Raw genomic sequence first — 19,588 nt, forward strand, 5'->3', positions numbered from 1 at the left:
CCTAGCCGATACCAATGGTTGATATGCTTGTCTACTCCCCGGGGAGCACAGTTCTACGCTGACATCTATGGGATCATTACAAATCAGAATCGACTTGACAGGCACTTTTTTCCCTATGTAACATCTAACTCATAGGAAGAACTCAGTTAATTATGTCTCCTGTAATTGGCAGTGTTTCTGAGAGAGAGAGATAAAAATGTTATCCCTTTACGGAACTCTGCTTAGGGAACCAGAACTTCAGATAGTTGTTGCTTTAGGGTCTTGCCCAAGCAATCTAAGAATAGCCAGGTGTTTTTTCTTAAGTCTGTATCCAGGCATGTCGCCACACTGAAGGAAGGCCGTGCACATGCAACCATCTGACCACCTCTGTCGGCTTACTCACCCTCTTATCACGAATGCGCCCCGCCATTCTAGCTTCCTTCTTCTCAGAGCCCCTCACTTAAACTCCTGTCCTTGGATCCCACCTTAAAAATGAGTCATTTATTTATATTGACAGCAATAGACTCTTCCATCTAGATGGATTGGCTCAGAACTGTTGTGACACCAGCGTAAGGACTCGGCTGCTAACCAGCAGGTCGGCAGTTCACAGTCACCAGCAGTCATCTGCTCCCATAAACATGAGAGTCTGTATCACACAGACTAGCATCTGAGCTCTTACAGGCGTGTCTTAAAACCAACCGTCAACTAAGTGATATGTCCGCTAAGTCCAAGGGGAAGGATCACATCAGCCCATGTGACCCAAGAATTTAAAATAATAAAGTCCACAATCAGAGGAGGTCATCGCATTAGCGCTTGAATCCTGAGCACGCACTTCGCAGAAGCTGTTGGCTGAATCCATTTTCAGAGCCCCCACTCAGAGTAAGCTTCCATGGAATCCCCTCGTGCCGTAGACCAGGGATGTGAATACTCTCGTCCTCAGATAAGGTGCATTGGAAAATGGATTACTGCGGTATGGTTAGGTTAACATTTAACATATTATCGTATGGTTTCCCTTTTGACCCATTTTTAATTTGTTCTAGTTTCTATTCTGCTTTTTCTTAGACTGCTGTTTGCTGTGTTTAATTTTGTTGTTGTTTTATTTTCTCTTTATGAAATCCAGGATAGGTAAATCTCTAGAGACAATACTAGATTAATAGTTCCTTAGGGTTATGGCAGGTGGGGTTAGTAGATAATCAGAAGCTAATAATAATGGGTAAAAGAATAAAGAAAATGTTCTAAAATTGTGGTAGTGATTACACAACTCTTTTAATATATTTAAACCATTAGATTGTATAGCACCTGAATTATATGTCAATAAAACTGTCTTTAAGAAAAATAAAAGATTACCGCCTAGGAAACCCTCTGTCCTCTCTGGTTGCTATGGGTCAGAACTGACTTCACGGGAGATAAGATCAGTACAGTGAACACCACCTAACCTCCAACTCCACTTGGACAGTTGTTTTATTTCTACTTCCGGCTGCTTATCTCTATTATTTTGAAGCAAATTCCAAACATCATTTATTTGTAAATATTTGATTTTATATCAAAATTATAGGCTTAATTTTTAAAAAATCACAGCCATATTCCAAAAGTGGTTCATTCCATCTTTGTGGATAATCTTTGTCTACACATCATATGGTGCCAACATTTTAAATGCCATATAGGAAGGAGTTTTCTGAAGGTTCATGGAAAATTTGGTTTTAAAAAACCAAATGTTTCCTTGAGTTTTTTGATACCCTCTCATATATTTTGATGATTCCTAAGTTGATATTTCCCTCCCTGACCTCTCCTCTGGATTTATGACATAAACATACAACTGGCCACTATTTAAACGTCAAGCAGATAGTTCAAATGAAATTTTGTTTCATTCAAGAACTCTTGGTTTTTCCCTATAAATCTGTCCCAGCTACAGTGTTGACATGATCAAGTTCTCATCATCCCTCCAGTTGCTCAAGCCAGAAGGCTAGTAGGAGGCATCCTGTTTCCGACCTTTCCCTCTCACCCTGTATCCAAAACTGCAGCCAGTCCTGTGTGACCGGATTGGTAGGTTGGACTCCACCCTCATACTTTCACATGGGTGCCAAGTTGACATAAAATCTAACTGCCACACAATGTCCCAGGGTTGTTTGTGTCTTTTAAGAAATCTACCACGATGACCACTTTGGGATCCCAAAAAATCAATTGGCATAACTTTCTGAGCTGACCTCTCTCTGTCTTAAAGTTAACTGGCCCAGCAGATCCACTTAGAAGCTACTGCTTTGCTTTTTTTTTTTTTTTGGACAACCTCCTCTCAAGCCAAGTGTATTACTGAGCCCCTCTAACTCTGACCAGGGTCCTAGTTAGCATGTATTCCTCATACTAACACAGTCAAATGTGTTTGGGTGGCCTAGAGACATCTCAGAAAACCAGGTCTTCCCTGAACAGCTGGGATTCTATCCAGACTATTCTATCCAAGTCACACTTCTGGTTTGGATAGGGATATTGGATCTGACACACCTGTGCTCCCTTAGGAACTCTGTGTGTGTGTACAACTTCCCTCTGCCCTGCCAAGGCCAGATTGATGATCTTAGAAGTCCTTAAGACTAAACTGTATTTCTTGATAATCCAACGGTCAATCCTGGGTTTAAGACTAGGAGTTGCCAAACCAACCTGTAGCCTGTTTTTGTGGATGACTTTATGGGAGCACCCCAAAGCTCATTCCTTTCCATGTTGTTTGTGGCCATTGTCCTACAGCAGCAGCGTTGGGTCCTTGTGACATGCCATATGGCCTGCAAAGCCCCAAACCTTTACTCCCTGGCCCCTGTAAATGGCCAGTCCCAGGACTGACCTCTGAGACCTGCTCTGTCTATTCTGACACACTTACACAGGGCCGACAGCCACTGCAGCCAGACCCCGGACAAGTTTGGGACTGGCTAAAGAAATCACATCATGTTGGAGGTGGGGGGTGGTGGTGCAGTTAAATGCTCAACTACTTGCCGAGAGAGTGGCAGTTTGAGCCCACCCAGGGCCCTGGGGCAGGAGAGAGGAAAGCTCTATCTAGCTGCTTTTGAAAGATTACGGGCTTGAAAAGTCTAGGAAGCGGATCTACTCTGCACATGTGTTGGAACCCACTTGACAGCTCACAGCAAAGGAGTTGGAGTTTGGTTCTGTGTGTACGTGCGTCTGCATCTAGTGTGAAGAAAGCACATCCAAGACTTGCTGCCCCTTGCTTGCAAGTTGACTTCAACTGGTAGCAACCTTAGGCATGAGAGCCAAAGGCAGTTCAGTCCTGTGCCGTCCAAATGACGACGGGAAAAGATGCCCTCTCCTGAACGTTCCATGAGAACGTTCTATCCTTCAGCTCCCGTGCTACCTCCCCTTCATTACCTCAACTCCAGTCAAAGAAACCATACCAAAGTCATCTGTCCGTGCTTAAACCACACGGGCCTCTGAAGGTCAAATTCCTGTTTCCCCTGAAGAAAAACCACTGATTGGAGAGGAAGCTCCCAGTAGCCGCTCGCTCTCCTGATCGTTGCTCTTTTGCTTTCAGAAAACTTCTGGAGTGGCAGCATTTCTAAAGATCATGTCTGCACTGGCTGACATACTGGTCCTAAAGTCAGACTGGTTCATGAAGTCCTGGGTGAATTGGTAAATAATCCTACTTTAGGGAAATTCATAAATTTTGACTCCATCTGAGTCACACAGGGTTGCAGAAGGGCTGTGCTCCTGTGTGCACTGTGATGGGAGCAGTCTTCAGAGAGCTTTCGATTCCTCTCCTGGGAAGCAGTTCCACGAGTATGTCAAAAATATTGCGCTAGGGCTCTGGTTCGTCCACGCGTGGGCTGATTCCAAATAAAACATGTAAACACATCTCTGTGATTAGTGGGTGGCTACAGACAGGTTCTCTCCATCCTACATTTGTCTCGGTCTCTCCTGAGGGTGCTTCAAAGGCCCAATCAAAACAGTGGCTTCCAAAGGGATCTGCTGGGCCAGTTAACACCCAAGGTAGAAGATCAGCTCAGAAGGTGATGGCCACTGTTTTGGGGGATTCCCAAGGAGTCATCTTGTTAGATTTTCTCAAAGGTCGCAGGGCAATCATGGGAGCATTCCCCACTCCCTCCCCTCCGCCCAATTGGGGCAGGCAATGCACATGCTCACTCCTGGAGGGTATCCAGGGCCACCTAGGAGAATTTCATTGGAAAATCTTAGCCCATCCTGCCTACAGCCCTGACCTGACCTTTTCAGACTTCTCTTGGGCCCCTTGGGATGTTACTTTGACCTGGTGTGAATTGAGAAGCTCCAAGTGCATCGGGGGAGGGGGAGGGAGTTGAAGCACTACCTTCCGAAAGCACTGGAGAGCCCTCGATGGGAGCTCAGTCGAGGGACTGCAGGGCTGCACGTTGGTATCTTTGTCTAGTCAGGGTCTCTCTGATGTCGTGGCAGTGCTTTTGGACTTTCCCTGGTGCAACTCCAGAAAAGCCAAGTGACTTGCTTAGGGGTCCATGCCATTGTGGAGAAGTCAAACGGGGGATCTTTGGAGAGTCGGGTCTGTTTTTGTTTTCTTGTTTGTCTCTTGAATCTGAAGCCTGTGCCGGACCTATGTTCCCTTCCAGAAACTGCTTGGCTTCCTTTTTCCATCTCCTCCAGCCTTCCCAGCACTCCGACAGTGCAGCCTCCCCATTGTTGGGGTAAGGAACGGAGGGCCAGGGAGGTTGTTGACTTTCCCAGGGCCACTTTGCAAGTAGTGATTCTGACTGCAGAGACAGACCCCAAAGTGATTTGTTGTGATCAGTGATGGTCGCTAAGTCAGTTGGATGTGTCCCAAGCTCCTGAGCGCAGGAATTTATGTTTGCGACCAACAAGGATCCCACTGCCACCGGTTGATCCACGGACCTGTTGAGCCGTCTTAAAGTACTCAACATCGGCGTCATTATTCACGCTCTTAAAAGCACTTCATGCCAGCGCCCAGCCGTCACTGCCCCATTTTACAGATGAGTAATGGGAGGTGTGCGCAGAGTGGTGCTGGTGGCAGAACGGGAATGAAACTTCCATTTCCAGCTTTGAGACTGGCTTCATGCCTCCAGGCCAGGTTTCCGCCCATGATGTAACACAGCTGCCATATAGTACTGATGGGAGTCATCGGGCGATCCTTAAAGGTTTAATTCCAGAGAGAAGCGGTTTGTCCTCACGTGGTGCCTCTGTGGTGGCAGTTTGTTAAGAGCGGAGAGAAGGGCCAGCTTGAAATGAATAACGCGGTGCTCAGTGGAGCACTGGAACCAGCTGACAGTGTGCAGTGAGGGATGCCGTGGGCTGCTCACCACAAGGTCAGCGGATTGAAACCACCAGCCCCTCTGCAGGAGAAAGAGGAGGCTTTCCACCCCTGTCAAGAATTGCAATCTCAGAAACCCACAGAGACAATTCTGCTCGGTCCTGCAGGGTCGCTATGAGTCGGAATGGACTCAGTGGTAATGAGCTTGGGTGTGTGTGTGTGTGTGTGTGTGTGTGTGTGTTTTGAAACATGGTTGAAGCTTCACTCAACATCTGGGACGGTGCCCCGTTTCTCTGATTTTCTAGTAGGGGAGCACCTCCGCATCCCCACTGTTTCCTCCATGTTGCTACCCGGCCCCATCCCGTTGGAACAGGCAGAAGTCACGTCCAGGCACGGGACTGGTGACGTTCTCAGGTACTTTGCTGCCTGGATCCCACCCGGCTGTCTTCTTCAGTGCTTGCTGTGAACCCCAGCTCCCTACCATGAGTGCCCAGAGAAGGAAGGGCCCCTGTGGATGGTCCAGCAGAACTGGAGCCAGCTTAGTCGTCAGAGCTGAGTGGGGGGTAGCTAGAAACAAGAAGGGAGGCAGTTTGCGGAAGGGTGCAGAATGTGCTACGTCCCAGGGCCAGGCCGTCATGACTTGGCGTATTTAGAGCTGACGGATTGTACCTCGCAGTCTGGACTAACGATGGAAACATGCATTGACAGTTAAATTGTTCAGGGTCTTGATGACCTGCAAGGCGAGTCTGAACCTGACCTTAAACCAGAAGTCTGTGTGGCGCGAGGAACAGCCTATCCAAAGAGGTACTTTAGGAAGCACCCCTGGGAGGCTGCGTAGAAGGTGCAGGCACGGTGGTCCCTCTTCTTGTAGTGGCTTCCTCTGGCACAGGGACCTGCCCTTTGTGCCTGGCTCTGTCCTTGGTTGAGACACCAACATTGGAGACATTGCTGCATCTTGGTAGACTCGACTTACGACACTCCATGTCGAAGGCAGTCTTCAGCCCGCCAGGGCTCCTGACCAACGTCATCAATCTCAAACCGGGCCAGATCCTCCTCCTCGTAGTAGTTTGTGGGTATGTGTGCAGTGCAGTGGGCTTTCCATATATATGTCCTCTCTGGTTTATTATAATCCTGCCGAAAATGATTGGTTGGGCCACGGCCTGCCCGATAATTGTCTATTTTATGTGCCTTACAGGGATTGGACAGTTTACTATGCAAACAAGGAAACAAGGTATGTAAAACCTTTGTAAGGCTTGATTGATTACTATCCAGATTAGGGGGCGTGGGGCGGGGGGTGGCTACTGAAGGGACCGGTCAGTTCATGTCTTGGTGGTCGGAGTAGGTAGAGGGAGCTCACTACTATCCAGAAGGTCCTGGAGTTTCTTGTCCTTTGGGCCCCGGGTATCGGCGCTCGGAACCTACTCAATCCAGGAGACTGTACCACTGGACATGGTGTGCTGTAGAATGAGATGGTGAGAACTAGAAGACTGGCACACACAAACTCTGACGGGCACACTGGCCCACAGAGTGAGGCAGCTGTATGGGGCTTGCCACCCTGTGGAGTGGGAGAGCCAAGTGCCTTTGGGCAGGAGGCTTGCTGCCAGAGCACTTATTGATGGAGCTAAGGAGCTTGAGCACTTGCCCAATCAGGACAGAGGTCGAGAACAAGACCCGGCAGCAGAGGCTAAGTCAAGAGTGAGGTTCCGCTACAGAGGCCGGGCCTAGAGCGAGGCCAGACAGTAGGCATAGCCAAGGGAGTGGCTGCCTGCCTATGAGCCTCGCTGAGAACTGTTCTGGTTGAAAGCTGTCAGGATTGTCCAGTTGTATCCTGTTACTTCCAAGTAGATGCTGATCCCACGCTGTAGCCTGTTACTTCCCTAGCAAACCACATAAGTGGGAGTATGCTCTGTGAGTTCTTCTAAGTCACCATTGCAACAAATTGCTGAGCAGAGAAACGGAGAGTGCTGCGGGAGGACGGTCGGTGTCAGGATTGGTTAAACTGAAGAGTTGGAGAGTGCAGGCTGCCTGGCTTCATTCAGATTGTGACTCATCTCTGCCCTGAGTCAGAGGACGGCCGACACGGCTGGACCCGGTGTATAATTTTCTTCTAAGAATAAGCACTGGAAGTTAGGAAAGATCCTAAAGTATATATAGATGTATACATACACCTTTTCTTATAATAGCCTCTTTCTGAATTTCTAATCTGAGGGTACTTACATTATTTTATTTCCCTCTTTTCAGGATGATATTATTCTGTGGAATAATGTTGCTTTATTGACAGTTTAAAATTTTTTTCATACCTTGTTCCCTCTTGATGAAGATATTTCCAACAGCCATGGGAAAACTGAATTAAAGCGTATAGAATTCCCCCCAGCCCCCTCGTCCCTCGTCCTCACAGCCCTGTCCGCCCTGGGAAGTGGGAGGCCATGGTAGAACAGTGTCTCAGAGTCCAGGCCTGGGGTCAACTCCATCAGCACGCAGGCTCCTAGGCCCGCGCCAGCGCTGTTGAATTAGCCTCCGGAGGTAGGAACTGAGCACCTGCATCTTTGACAAGCTTTGGAGGTAGTTCTTAGGCACATTCAAGCTGTGTTTGTTTTCTGGGGCTCTCTGATGATATTTTACTGAGTTTCCAGTGGCAAGTTTTACAAAGCATATTGGGTTTCTATTGGACAGTTTCCACACAAATTGGTCACTCATCATCGTGCCCTTGATCTCTTTCTTTGCGTCTGTTCCCTTTCCAGTAGGGGTGCAGTGGCTACCTTGCAGTGGCTCTTCTAGCCATACTCTTCATCACTTCCACCAGGCAAGTGGATGGGATTGCTTCTGCAGATTGGATGGTGTTGGTTTTTCCTGATGGCGCTGGGGAAGGAATGTGGGAGAAGCTGCTGATAGATTTGTATGACTTGGTGCCATCGAGTCGGCTTTGACCCCATTCACCACAAAACGAAACGCCGCCGGCTCCTGCGCCATCCTCACAGTTGTTCCTGCGCCTCAGCCCACTGATGCAGCCACTGTGTCAGTCCGCCTCATTAAGCACCTTCCTGTTTTTTCCACTTTACCAAACATGATGTGCTTCTCCAGGCCCTTTCTCTCCTGACAAAGTACGCAAGACGAAGATACGGTCATGCGTGGCTGTTAACAGCGTTCACGGTTACTGTAAGATCTTGGAGCTCGTAACATCTGGATGAGTCAAATTTGCCATCCTTCTGGTTTAAAACGAACCATCTCCGAAGCAGGCGCAGAGGCTCTCACCAGCATCAAGAAAGAAGAGCCAGGAGCAGAGTGTATCCTTGGGATCCCGAGGTCCCTGCGCGCCCACAGTCTTTGATCCCGGGACATCAGAGGAGTGGTGGCAACAGAAGCAAGCACACAAATCAGAGCAGTGGGCCCCCTGGCTCCCCGCGCAAGAAAGCTGGGTGCTCTTGGGCAGGAGGCTTGCTTTCAGAGTAGGTTGCTTCCTGGCACTTACCTGAGACCTGGAGGGTGTTTGGTTCTATCTGAGGAGTAGCCACAATCGTGTTTGCAACAAACACCGGCAAGTAGACTAAGGCCTCAGAGCACGCACTTGGAAGGCAGTCAGACCTACCTGGCTGTGAATCTCGCCTTCACCACTTATTAGCGGTGTCAGTGTAGATACATTATTTGTGCTCCGCCTCTGTTTTCTCATCTGTAAACCAAGAGGCAAAATAATGTAGCTGTGGAGGTCAACGGTGGGGGAGGTTAGACCTCTGCGCCATCCATTACTAGCTATGTTATCTGGCACGCGTGACTTAGACTCGCTTGGTGATAGTTTCTTCAAGGGTAAAAGAGAGATAATAGCCCAGCTAGTAGATTGTTCTGAGACTTAAATGAATGAACTCACAGAAAGAATTCAGAAAGAGGGAATGAATTGTGCCTCCCAGGGATTATGGCGCAATGTCTCGAGAGCTGTTGTTGGTTGTCACAAGCGAAGGACTGAGCGTAGCGTGGTGCCCACGTCCACGAGGTAGAAGCGAGAGATGCTATGACCCTTCGGTGCACAGGGAGGCCCTTTACAGTAAATGCTTTATCTGGTTCAAAATGCCAACAGTGTCACATTTGAGAAACATGACTAAGCACAGCACCTGGCATATAATAAGCATGATGTCAATTTTGGCTGCTATTATTATTATTATTTTCTATTGTGGGAGTAGCAAAGCCTACTCAAGACTGTTATTGCCAAGGGATAGATATTTAATTTTAAGCACAGTGCCCAACGTCCAGGAAAGGTAGAGGATGGTGGGTAGTGGCCATTATTAGGTAGTCAAATATCTGCAAACACAGTCTCTCTATACTAAATCAGCTCCCATTTCAAGAAATCCTTTTGCAATGTAAATAATGGCATTCTTGATGACGATTTTTCAGAAGTAGCACACATGTGTAATCATTATTACCCTCACATGCAGAACTAGCTCTTCTCCTTTCCAAAGCATTCCTATGTCCTCTACACCGTCAAGCCTTTCCTGTTGAGTCCCTGCAGTGCTCCCGGCTTGCTTGATGGTGCCTGCATTGAGAGAAAGAACTCGGACATAGAGCTGGAAAGTGTAGCATGCGTGTCTCGACTCTGCCACCGACGTGCCCAGGTACTCTGAGGCCAGTCTGTTCACTTCTTCCCATCTCCGTTTCCTCATCTGTAAAATGAGGATGATTGTGTTAGATTTCTCGGGTGGGAAATACCTCGGTTCTTGGCTTAACACAGGAGAAAGAATTCACACCACAGCCTGGTTTGTGATCCAAGTAGGTTTTTATAAAGGACAGAAGTTTCAGGTTTTACAGTCACTGAACATGGGCAACCGATCAGGATTGTGCACCCACACGTGGTAGCCTCAGGCCAGAGAGACCCTAACACGGCCTGCCTAGTGGGCACAGGACAGGAAGAAGGGGAAGACGAAGGAAGGGGGGTGGGCTGGGGGTGTCTCACAGTCAGGTATTTGAGGCCTCTGGCTGGGAAGGGTGGTTGAAGGTATTGATTGACTCCACTGACTGAATTAAGCCCACCTGGGCCTACTTTGGGCCGCCCAGGTGTACTGCCCACCTGGCTCGGGCTTGAATTGGTGCATGCCCAGTAGTCTCTATGGCTGGCTAAGGGTTCACCTGATGTTCTTCCAACCTCCTGTAGGGGACGCCTTCAGGCCTGGAGAGGAACAGCCCCTTGCTCTCTGTTTCTTGCAACCTAACAATTGCATCTTCCTCCTGAGTGGTGGTGGCAAATTAGATGGCACAGGGCTCCGCAGGTACAGTGAATAGGAAGGAGTCAGTTCTGAGTCCTTTTCCATTCTCGTCCCTTCTCCACTTCCATTTCCCCAGGGAACCTGCAGTGTGGCCTGAGAGTTACATGTACACGATCACTTCTAAACCTCGCCCTGCTCTGACTCAAAGGGCAGCCAGGCTGTTGAGGGAGAGGAGAGGAAAGTGGGAACGTTGTAAAGACTTCTCTGGTGCTTCGGGGCACAAGGCAAAAATGCAGGCCCACAGAAGGGCCATTGCCTGCTGGGTGAACCCCCCTGGCGAGAGCTGTGCATATATTCTAATATGTTGCCTTTCCAGAAACTAGGCATCAGAATCTTGTCCCATCTCTGTCGGTGAAACGGGCTGCAATGGCGATGCCAAGAAGCTGCTTCTCTACTTCTGGCACTGAGAAAGCCACTCTCAGTTTATTGCTGCACTCCAAAGTCAACCTTTTTTCTGCTAATTGGCCCAGTTAATACACTAACTCAGTAGGTCTTCGGATTTTCAAATTGAACATTTTCTTTACCACGATGAAGGCAACAGTGATTTACAGGGACTTTGTTGTAGGAACCTTGCTTATCCTGCCATCTGACGCAAGCATGCAAGACAAGCGCCTTGAAGATGATTTTAATTCGCTCTTCACATCTGGGGGGGAAGCGAGTCTGTGCAGGGAGGGAAAACCAGAGTCTATTGAAGACCTGTACCTGACTGCCAGTCTGCCCCATCCCAAGACTTAGCCTCTCATTCACACCAGTTGGAACTGCTTTGGTTTGACCAGACTGTTAACCATATTAGCTCAGCTGAAAGTTCATCTCAGTTCGGAATAAGAAGTGTGAAGTTTCCAGTTAAAGACTACAGAGGGCTTAGTGGAAAATTGGAGACACTAAGATAATGATCAATGGACACAACACTTTTCTACCTTCAAATGGAAAGTGTAGCGAATCCAAATGGATAACCTGGAAGATAAGATAGGATTAAGAAATGTCACATGGGGGCGGGGTCCTCAAGGTGGAGAGACAGGAAGAAATGGAGGGATTTTCCCCGTCCTTCCAATAGATTGCAAGGGGAGAGGGATCTGATAACTTTGAATTCTCATCCTCAAGTGTCAGTGTAGATACTGCTTCTGAAAAGGTCCATCATTCCAACAACCCCAAAGAAATAGCAGCTCCGGAAACCAGGGACAGAAGGTGCAACTTTGTTTCTAATGTACTTTCGTCTGATTTTCAGGGGCAGAAGCAGGTCTTAAAAGGCACACATTTGTTTATTGATCTTCACGGAGCTCTGGTAGCATACTGATCATGAGTTGGGTTACTAACTGCAAGGTCAACAGTTGGAAACCACCAGCCAGCTTCTGTAAAGAGATACTGTCTCAGAAACTCATAGGAGCAATTCTACCCTGCCCTATAAGGTCTCTTATGAGTCAGATGTGACTTGATGGCAGTGAGTTTTGGACAGATGGACAGTGGACAGTTGTCGTTGGTGAAGGGAGCTGGGAAGTGGGAATTCAGAGCACCGTTTGCCCTAAGAGGTAGATGGTCACTCTGGATGCTGGTTTCATTTCCTGTCCCCTTTGAAGCTGAAAGAAGGTGGTTGAATTTGAAGATAAAGTTCAATCAAAATTGTGGGAATATTGGCTTCATAGATGCCTTTAATCCATTCTACTGTGGAATTTGATTTGCCTTTTTTTAAAATGCATTCAGACATTAAGCAGAATTTTTACAAATATCTGTCCTGAATGAATTTGCCAAGAAAAAAAGAGGTCAGCTTGGGGGTGGGGAGCATGGTTTCATTAGATGGTGTAATGATCCATTTTACCACCTGGGTAGGCCAGGTGACCTTCCCACAGGAGATTGCTTCTGCTGCTCTGAATGATACGTGGCTGTGCAGAGTGATGAGCTATAACCTTAGCAAGGAATCCATTCGGGTCATAGACAAATCCGTAATGATGCTACTGTTGCCTTTGATCTGCTCACGTGCACGCTGTAAATTCACAAAATGAGATGAATTTATCCAGATTGTGACTTGTGGGGATTTTTCTAGTCAAGTCCGACTTTCAAAGACTCGGTTAAAAACTGGTCAGTAGTGAAAAGTTGGAGAGTTTGAAGTCCAGTCCGGTGTGTGTTGCCTTCCGTTACAGAAGCCAAACAAATGCTGAGGGTCCTGGACAAGAGTCAGCTGAGTTCGGGTTTGTGCCAACCCACTCCTACCGAGGACCTATGTGTACTTAGAGTCACCACAGCCCTGCTGCTCTGCAGCATCCACAGTCGATGTGCATGGAAGCAGCAGCCTGGAGATCACCTGACTCGTCGCCATAAGTAAATCTGCAGCACAAGAGCTCCTTAAAAGTGGTGAAAAGCAAGGCTGGAACTTGGAGGACTGAGGCGCACCTGACCCAAGCCAGGATGTTTCCAGTTGCCTCCTGTGCACGTGACCGCTACACCTGAGTAGGGAGACTGAAGAAGAGTGGGTGCGTTTGAATAGTGCTGCCAGAGAAGAAGATTGGCACGACTGTGGACTGCCAAAAGAACCAAAACAGAGATCTCTCGGAAGAAGTACAAGCAGAATGCTCCTTAGAGGCAAGGCTGGTGAGACTTCCTCTCATGTGCTTTGGACCTGTTGTCAGGAGAGACCAGTCCCTGGAGAAGGACATCATGCTTGGGAAAGCGGAGGGGCCGCGGGCAGCAAGGAAGGCCCCGTGGCTGCAGCAGTGCATTCCCACATAACAAGTAGTTGTGAAGCTGGGGCAGGGGCAGGCAGTGTTGTTTCTTCTGGTGCCCACAGGGTCACTGTGAGTCAGAGCCGACGTCATGGCACCTCCCAGCAGCACTGCACTCCAGAGAGTGGGCAGGGCGGGGCGGTTGTTTCAACGTAAGTTTCAGTAGCAACGAGAGGAAAGGCATGGCTGCTTCTCAGTGGGCCATTCATCATTTAACAGTTCTGTCTCTAGGCTATGCCATGAGAACTTCGACCTTTCCTTGTCAGTATTTTCTGTTTTAAGCCACGACATAAGGAGGCTTTGCAAAGTTTGGCAGAGTGGAATTTAAAGATGATGGGATTTCCTCACAAACTCGCTGAAGCCTCCTTGCAGTGTATTTGAAATTGCAGCATTATTAATGTGAAATCATTGTTTGGCAACTGCCCCGGGGATGGAGTGGGACGCTGCCTCTTCTCCATCTCTACTTCTTATGCAGTCACCCAGTTTGTCGAGAACCAAAGGGAGACTGGGACTCCTGGGTCCCATTTTGCTGTTTTCTCCATTACATCAAATTTTTCCCAGGGACCCGTTACAGGTGAACCACCTGTGTTAAAGCACCAGCTTACAGAATGAAGCCGAACGGCGTGAAGTGTCCTTCTATTGTTGGTGGGCTCTTCCCCTAAATAGAAAACAGTCCGTGGTCTCAACTGAAAATTCCCTAGGAAAGTAATAACACCAAATGATGGATTCATTGAAACATGCTGCACTTCCTTATTTCCTTCCGGGAGCGCAGGTGTGTTTGTGTCATTTCTGCACAGCGGCTGAGTCAACCTTCTCTGTTGCCGTCCCTACGTCTTTGTTCGTGTTTTTAGTCACAGCGTGCTGCCACAGCTAAGCAGAACTCTCAGAACCGCACCCTTCCCTCGCCCCTCCCCAGCTTCAGTCACACACAGAGCTCTTCCCTCCAGCATGGAGACATGACATATCACTGATGTTTTTTACTTTTTCTCAAATTCTTACTCCTTTTTATTTATTTTTTTAATCAATTTATTGAGGCTCATACAATTCATCACAATACATAGATCAATTGTGTAAAGCACATCTATGCATTTGTTGCCCTCATTATTCCCAAAATGCGCTTTCCTCTTGGGTTCCCGGAATCAGCTCAGTTTCCTTTCCCCCCCTCCCCCTCCCTTCCTCTTCCCCTCTCCCCCAGTACCCTTGATAATTTATAAATTATTATTGTATCTTACTCCTTTTTAGATGGGGGTCTGTCACTATAAGCGCAGATTAAAAATCTTAGCATCCGTTTGTTAAAGCTACACAATTTTACTTGTATCAACGCTATCTGCATAGCTCTTTGTAATTGACAGTAGTCTTGACTGGTGATTTCATAGACCAGCGCACTTACTAGAATGTGCTTGTGAAAACCCGCCTTTTATCTAGACTACAGGCCTTGGCGCCTTGGCCTTGGTCCTCAACGAGTTAATCAAACTTGCCTGGCTCCCCAAAGGTAACTTGGCACATCGCCCAGATCAGAGCCCTAAGGTAAAGGTTAAGGTGCAGTGTGAGATATTAAACGTGCCCAGTGCGAACCTCTTGCTCATAGCTTGTCCAGCCTGTTGCTCTCCGTAACTCAGCGGGGCCTCTGCTTCCCCAGAGTTGCAGGACTCGGTGAACTGGCTCAAGAAGGCCCTGCGAGCTGGTCCTTTCATGGGGAGTTGTGTAGGGGCACCCAGTGGGTGAGTCTTCGACGTTTCTTGCCTTTTAGTCTCCACGTTTTGTCTTGAGAAGCCCTTTGGAGCCTAGAGCTGTGGGAACAGGAAAAGGCCCCTCGGAGTTCCTCACAGGTTACTAGCAGCACCAGCCCGTCCTGTGATTTTCGTAAGCGCAGAGCCTGCTTCTCAATCCACCCGTTCCCAGGAACAAAGCAGACATGGGGTGGTGGGATCGTGGCCCTGAAGCAGCCTCCAGCGACCCTTTTTGACAAGTGGAAAGGGAACCTGTCCTTTTCAGAACAACCAGGAGATTGATGGGGTGGGGACGGGTTGGAAGGAGTGAGGTTGCAGAGACTAGGAATCTAAAAATAGCTTTTGAGGAAACCCCTGCCCTAAAAGGAGAGACTTTCTGTAATGTTCAACCTTTTTCCTCTGGAAGCGGACTGATGTTTTTAAGTCACTTCATCTTTATTGGCTTGAAATTAAATGGCTCATATTCTTAATCAGCAGAGCATGTTCCCTCTCCTAGAGCATGCTGGGAGCTGCTCAGTGATCTTGACACCATGTAGTGCCCAGAAGTGTCTCTAGATGGTCATCATGCTTCGTTCTTGCTAATGCATGAAAGGAAGTAGCGCTTCCCCAGCGCCCTGATTAAGTGAGGGCCCAGGTCATGAATCCCAGCATCCTTTGGGTTAATTATGGCGGGCTGGGCAGCCCATTGTGAAAGGGCAGCTCTGTTTACTGAATAAGGCCCCCTTTACATGGACCGCCGTGCTAGCTACTAGTGAAGACCCCTTCCCGCCTCTCCGCTCCGCGGGGCTGTTCCCACCAGAGAACTGCAAGCTCATTGCTCCCTCCCAGTTGGGGAGGCCTCTGGCTCTGCCAGCTTTGAGAGTATTTTTGAAGTTGTGTACCCAGCAGACTTCAAGGCTTGTTTTCGGCCCAGGCACGCACACCATTTCCGTAATGAAAGATTGATAGGAAGACACTGCACTTTCCTCAGATCCCCAGGTGGTCTGTGTGCTGGTGACACGCGATCAAACGAAGCACCTCTTTAAAAGGAAACCTGCAAATGTCACCACAACTGGCTGACAACCGAAAAACAGAAATGACATGTGGATGAGAAGGAGCCCCAGTGGCGCAGTGGATGAGAATGCAGCTGCTGACCCAAAGGTTGGCGGTTCAAACCCAGCAGCTGTGCTCCTCAGGAGGAAAATGGGTCACTCTGCTGCTGGCATAGTGGTCAGGCACTGGGCTGCTAACCGCAAGGAGCAAGAGAGGGCATTCTTCTCCCATAAAGAGTTAAACGTCTCGGAAACCCACAGGGGTAGTTCTGCCCGGTCTTGGAGGATCACCGTGGGTCCCCATCGACTCCATGGCAGGGAGAGCTGCTTCCATAAAGATACAGCCTGGGGCGCCCCGGGAGCAGTTTTTCCCTGTCCTGCGGGGTCACCGTGAATCGGCTTGATGGCGCTGGACTCAGGATGTGAGAAAGGACCCCGCGTGGTACAGCGGCTAGACGTTTGGCTGCTAACCACCAGCTGTGCCCCTCAGAAGAATGCCGAGGCATGCCGCTTCCATCAAAGACTTCCAGCCTCAGGACCCCATGGCAGCTCCACCCTGGCATGTGGGGTGGGTGGTCGTGAGTCGGAATCGACTGTACAGCACTGGATTTGTGTGTTGATTTTGTTTCTCATCACGTTGTAGTCTAGGAGATGCTTCCTTCCTCCTTTCCCTGCACCCAGGAAGATCCGTGGGTGGATGTGACCCTCTTTAGGACACTTCTTTTCAGTGGGGCTAGAAACCTTAAAGATGCTTTTGAATTTTGAATGTATCCCATTGACCAGCCCACTGAGGTTGTCTAGCAAGGCCAGTTTTCTCCACCAGCAGGTAACAACCTTTCCATCCCCTTGTCGCAGAATCAGCACAGTTCTGACTGAGTCGGGCTCCAGGGAGATGGGAAGAGGTAACTTCCAGTAGACGGGCACACAGTGATGAACCAAGACTGGAAGCATAAAGCATCATGTGGGACCGTAAAGGGATGCACGTGAAAATAACTAGGAGGTAGAACTTTCCATTGCACACAGGCAAAGATTGGTGCTTCTGCCCGATGACAGTGAGACCCTCCTGGCTTCCGCTCAGCTACAAGATAAATCAAAACCAAACTCACTGCCATCGAGTCGATGCTGACGCATAGCAATCCCTGTGGGTTTCCAAGACTGTAGCTGTTGACGGCGGTAGAAAGCCCAGTCTGTCTCCCAAGGAGCTGCTGGTGGTTTCCAACTGCCGACCATGCAGATCACAGCCCAACGCGTAACCACCACACCACCAGGGTTCCTGCCTACAAGATAATTACTCCCATGTTTAGAATTCGAATCTCCTTGATGACATTACTCTAGTAGATCCTTAAGGTTTCGAGAACTGCCATTGAATCCATGTAAACCTCAGGTGACCCGTGTGTGTCAGAGTACAGCTATTTCTTCAGGGTTTCGGTGACTGGGTTCTAGAAGGAGATTGCCACACCTTTTCTCTGGGTGAGCCCGAATCATCAACTTTTTGATTAGTAAGCAAGCACTTTAACCACTTGATCCACCCAGGAATTCTAATAAATATCATCAACCAAAAGCAAACCTACTGCCATCGAGTCAATTCTGACTCACAGCGACGCTAGGACAGACTAGAAACTGCTCCCTTCGGGTTCTGCGGATACTTGGTATTGACTACAGCATTATGGCACAGTCTTGTACTACATGTGGAGTAGGGTAGTGCTTTACTAAATGCTTTAATATATTTGTCTGTAACTAGTCAAGCATTTAGCACCCTCTATCACCCTGTAGGGTTAAGTGTTGGACTCCTAACCACAAGGCCGGCAGTTCAAACCCAACAGCTGCTCCCTCGGAGAAAATTGAGGCTATCTGCGCCGGCAAATATTTACAGCCTAAGAAACCGTGTATGAGGTGGCTGTGAGTCAGAATCAATTGAGTGGGAGTGGGTTTGTTGGTTTCTCACCATCACCAAGGAGCCCTGGCGGCACTGTAGGTTAGCCATTGGGCCGCTAGCCACAAGGTCAGCAGTTCAAACCCACCAGTCCCCCCACAGGAGAAAGATGAGGCTGCATGCTCCAGTAAAGATAGGCAGTCGTGGAAATCCTATAGCGTATCACTGCGAATTTCAATCAACTCAGTGGTAGTGGGCTTATTTGTCGGTCTGTTTTCGATGACTAGCTCTACCTTTTTTTAAAAAAAGCCTTCCACCCTTTGCTTGTTATTTTCTTTCTGTTCTCTGCGTCTGTCATACTTCCTTTTCCAAAGTGACTTATCCCTATGCATGGATCAAGGCAAGCAGAGTACCCGAGTACATGAAAGGCTGCCTTGTATGCCGACAAGGATGTGACTGCTACAGGGGCTAGAAGGCCACTTACTCGTGTCGATGGGAAATATATGCTTTCCGTCTAGCTACATTTTATCAGAACCTTTGAAAGCCAGTGTGACATTCAAACCAGTGTGGTCTGGTTTGTTTCAGTCATGTGACCCATGAAGTATCAGCCGAGGACTTTCTTCCCCGGGATCCAAGGAGTATTGTTGGGAAGCAAGATGGCGGCGGGGGCTGCACGTCAGGCACCCCGGCACTTCCCCTGCAGGAACTGGAGAGGGGAGAGGAGGGAGAAGATGCTTCCGATCCTATGGACCTGACCCCTTCTAGTGCAACCTACAGCAATTTAGGTAAGTGCAAATGTCACACAAGTAGTATTTAAAGGGTGCCTTTTTATGCACTAGCCAAATGCATTTCCCTGGAGGGATAGTTTTATTGCTCCATGGAGCAAAAGTTGGAATTCTAAATCACTTACATGAGCAAGAGCTCTGGTGTTTTCCAGACACATATTAAATATCTGCTGCCCTGAACCCCAGGAGCCCTGGCTATGCGTTAAGCTGCTAACCACGAGGTCAGCAGTTCAAAACCAACAGCCCCTTCTCAAGAAAAAGACATGACTTTCTACTCCTGTGAATGTTTATAGTCTCAGAAACCCACAGGCAGGTCTACCCTGTCCTATAGGGCCGCTATGGGCCAGCACTGGCTCCATGGCAGTGAGTGAGGTGTGGTGTGGACCCTGTGCTGTGTACTAAGGGTGCTGACATGGACTATGCCTTGAGGGACTCCCCGGGGGGGAGACGAGATGAGCCTATTGTGATATCAGTGTAGTATAAAGGCAGCAATAGAAATACACATGGGACATTCTTGTTATTGCACAAGAGGGATCAAAGAAGACTTTCTGGACATAAAGCCTGAGCTGCTTGACAGAAAGAGCTCTGGTGGCATAGTGGTCACGCATGGGGCGGCGACCTGCAGAGTCATCAGTTCAAAACCACCAGTCTGCGCCCCGGGAGCTAGAGGAGGCTTTGTACTTCCATAAACAGGTCCTGTCTCTGAAATTCACAGGGGAAGTTCTGCCCGGCCCTCTAAGTTCCTCGTGAGTTGGCATCGACTCAATGGCAGTGAGTTTGGTTTGGTTTGGTTTTGGTTGATGAAGGAAGGAGCAGTATTCCGACCAGAAGCAACAGCTGGAGCAAAAGCCTGGAGATGCCAAACAGCCTGGTGCCCATTTGGGCTGGCTGAACTAGGAGCTGGAGAGGTCGACGGTAACTGAGTGTCAGGCTAAAACTGTAGACCTTTGGTGCTTTGTGTTAGTGAACCATCAAAAGA

General features: G+C 48.5%; 1 protein-coding gene across 2 annotated transcripts in view; it reads left to right on the forward strand.

The window, feature by feature from the left end:
• Positions 1–19,588, forward strand: part of PEAK1 (pseudopodium enriched atypical kinase 1) — a 226,985-nt gene that overhangs the window by 171,320 nt on the left and 36,077 nt on the right. For both annotated transcript variants that reach the window (XM_004711979.3, XM_045285808.1), the window contains exon 4: positions 18,410–18,609. In XM_004711979.3, coding sequence (XP_004712036.1) covers positions 18,410–18,609 — 200 coding nt within the window. The remainder of the gene's footprint in view (positions 1–18,409; positions 18,610–19,588) is intronic.

Source organism: Echinops telfairi, unplaced genomic scaffold, assembly GCF_000313985.2.
Source record: "Echinops telfairi isolate 266 unplaced genomic scaffold, ASM31398v2 ScPeMD7_7475;HRSCAF=8513, whole genome shotgun sequence".
Lineage (NCBI taxonomy): Eukaryota > Metazoa > Chordata > Mammalia > Afrosoricida > Tenrecidae > Echinops > Echinops telfairi.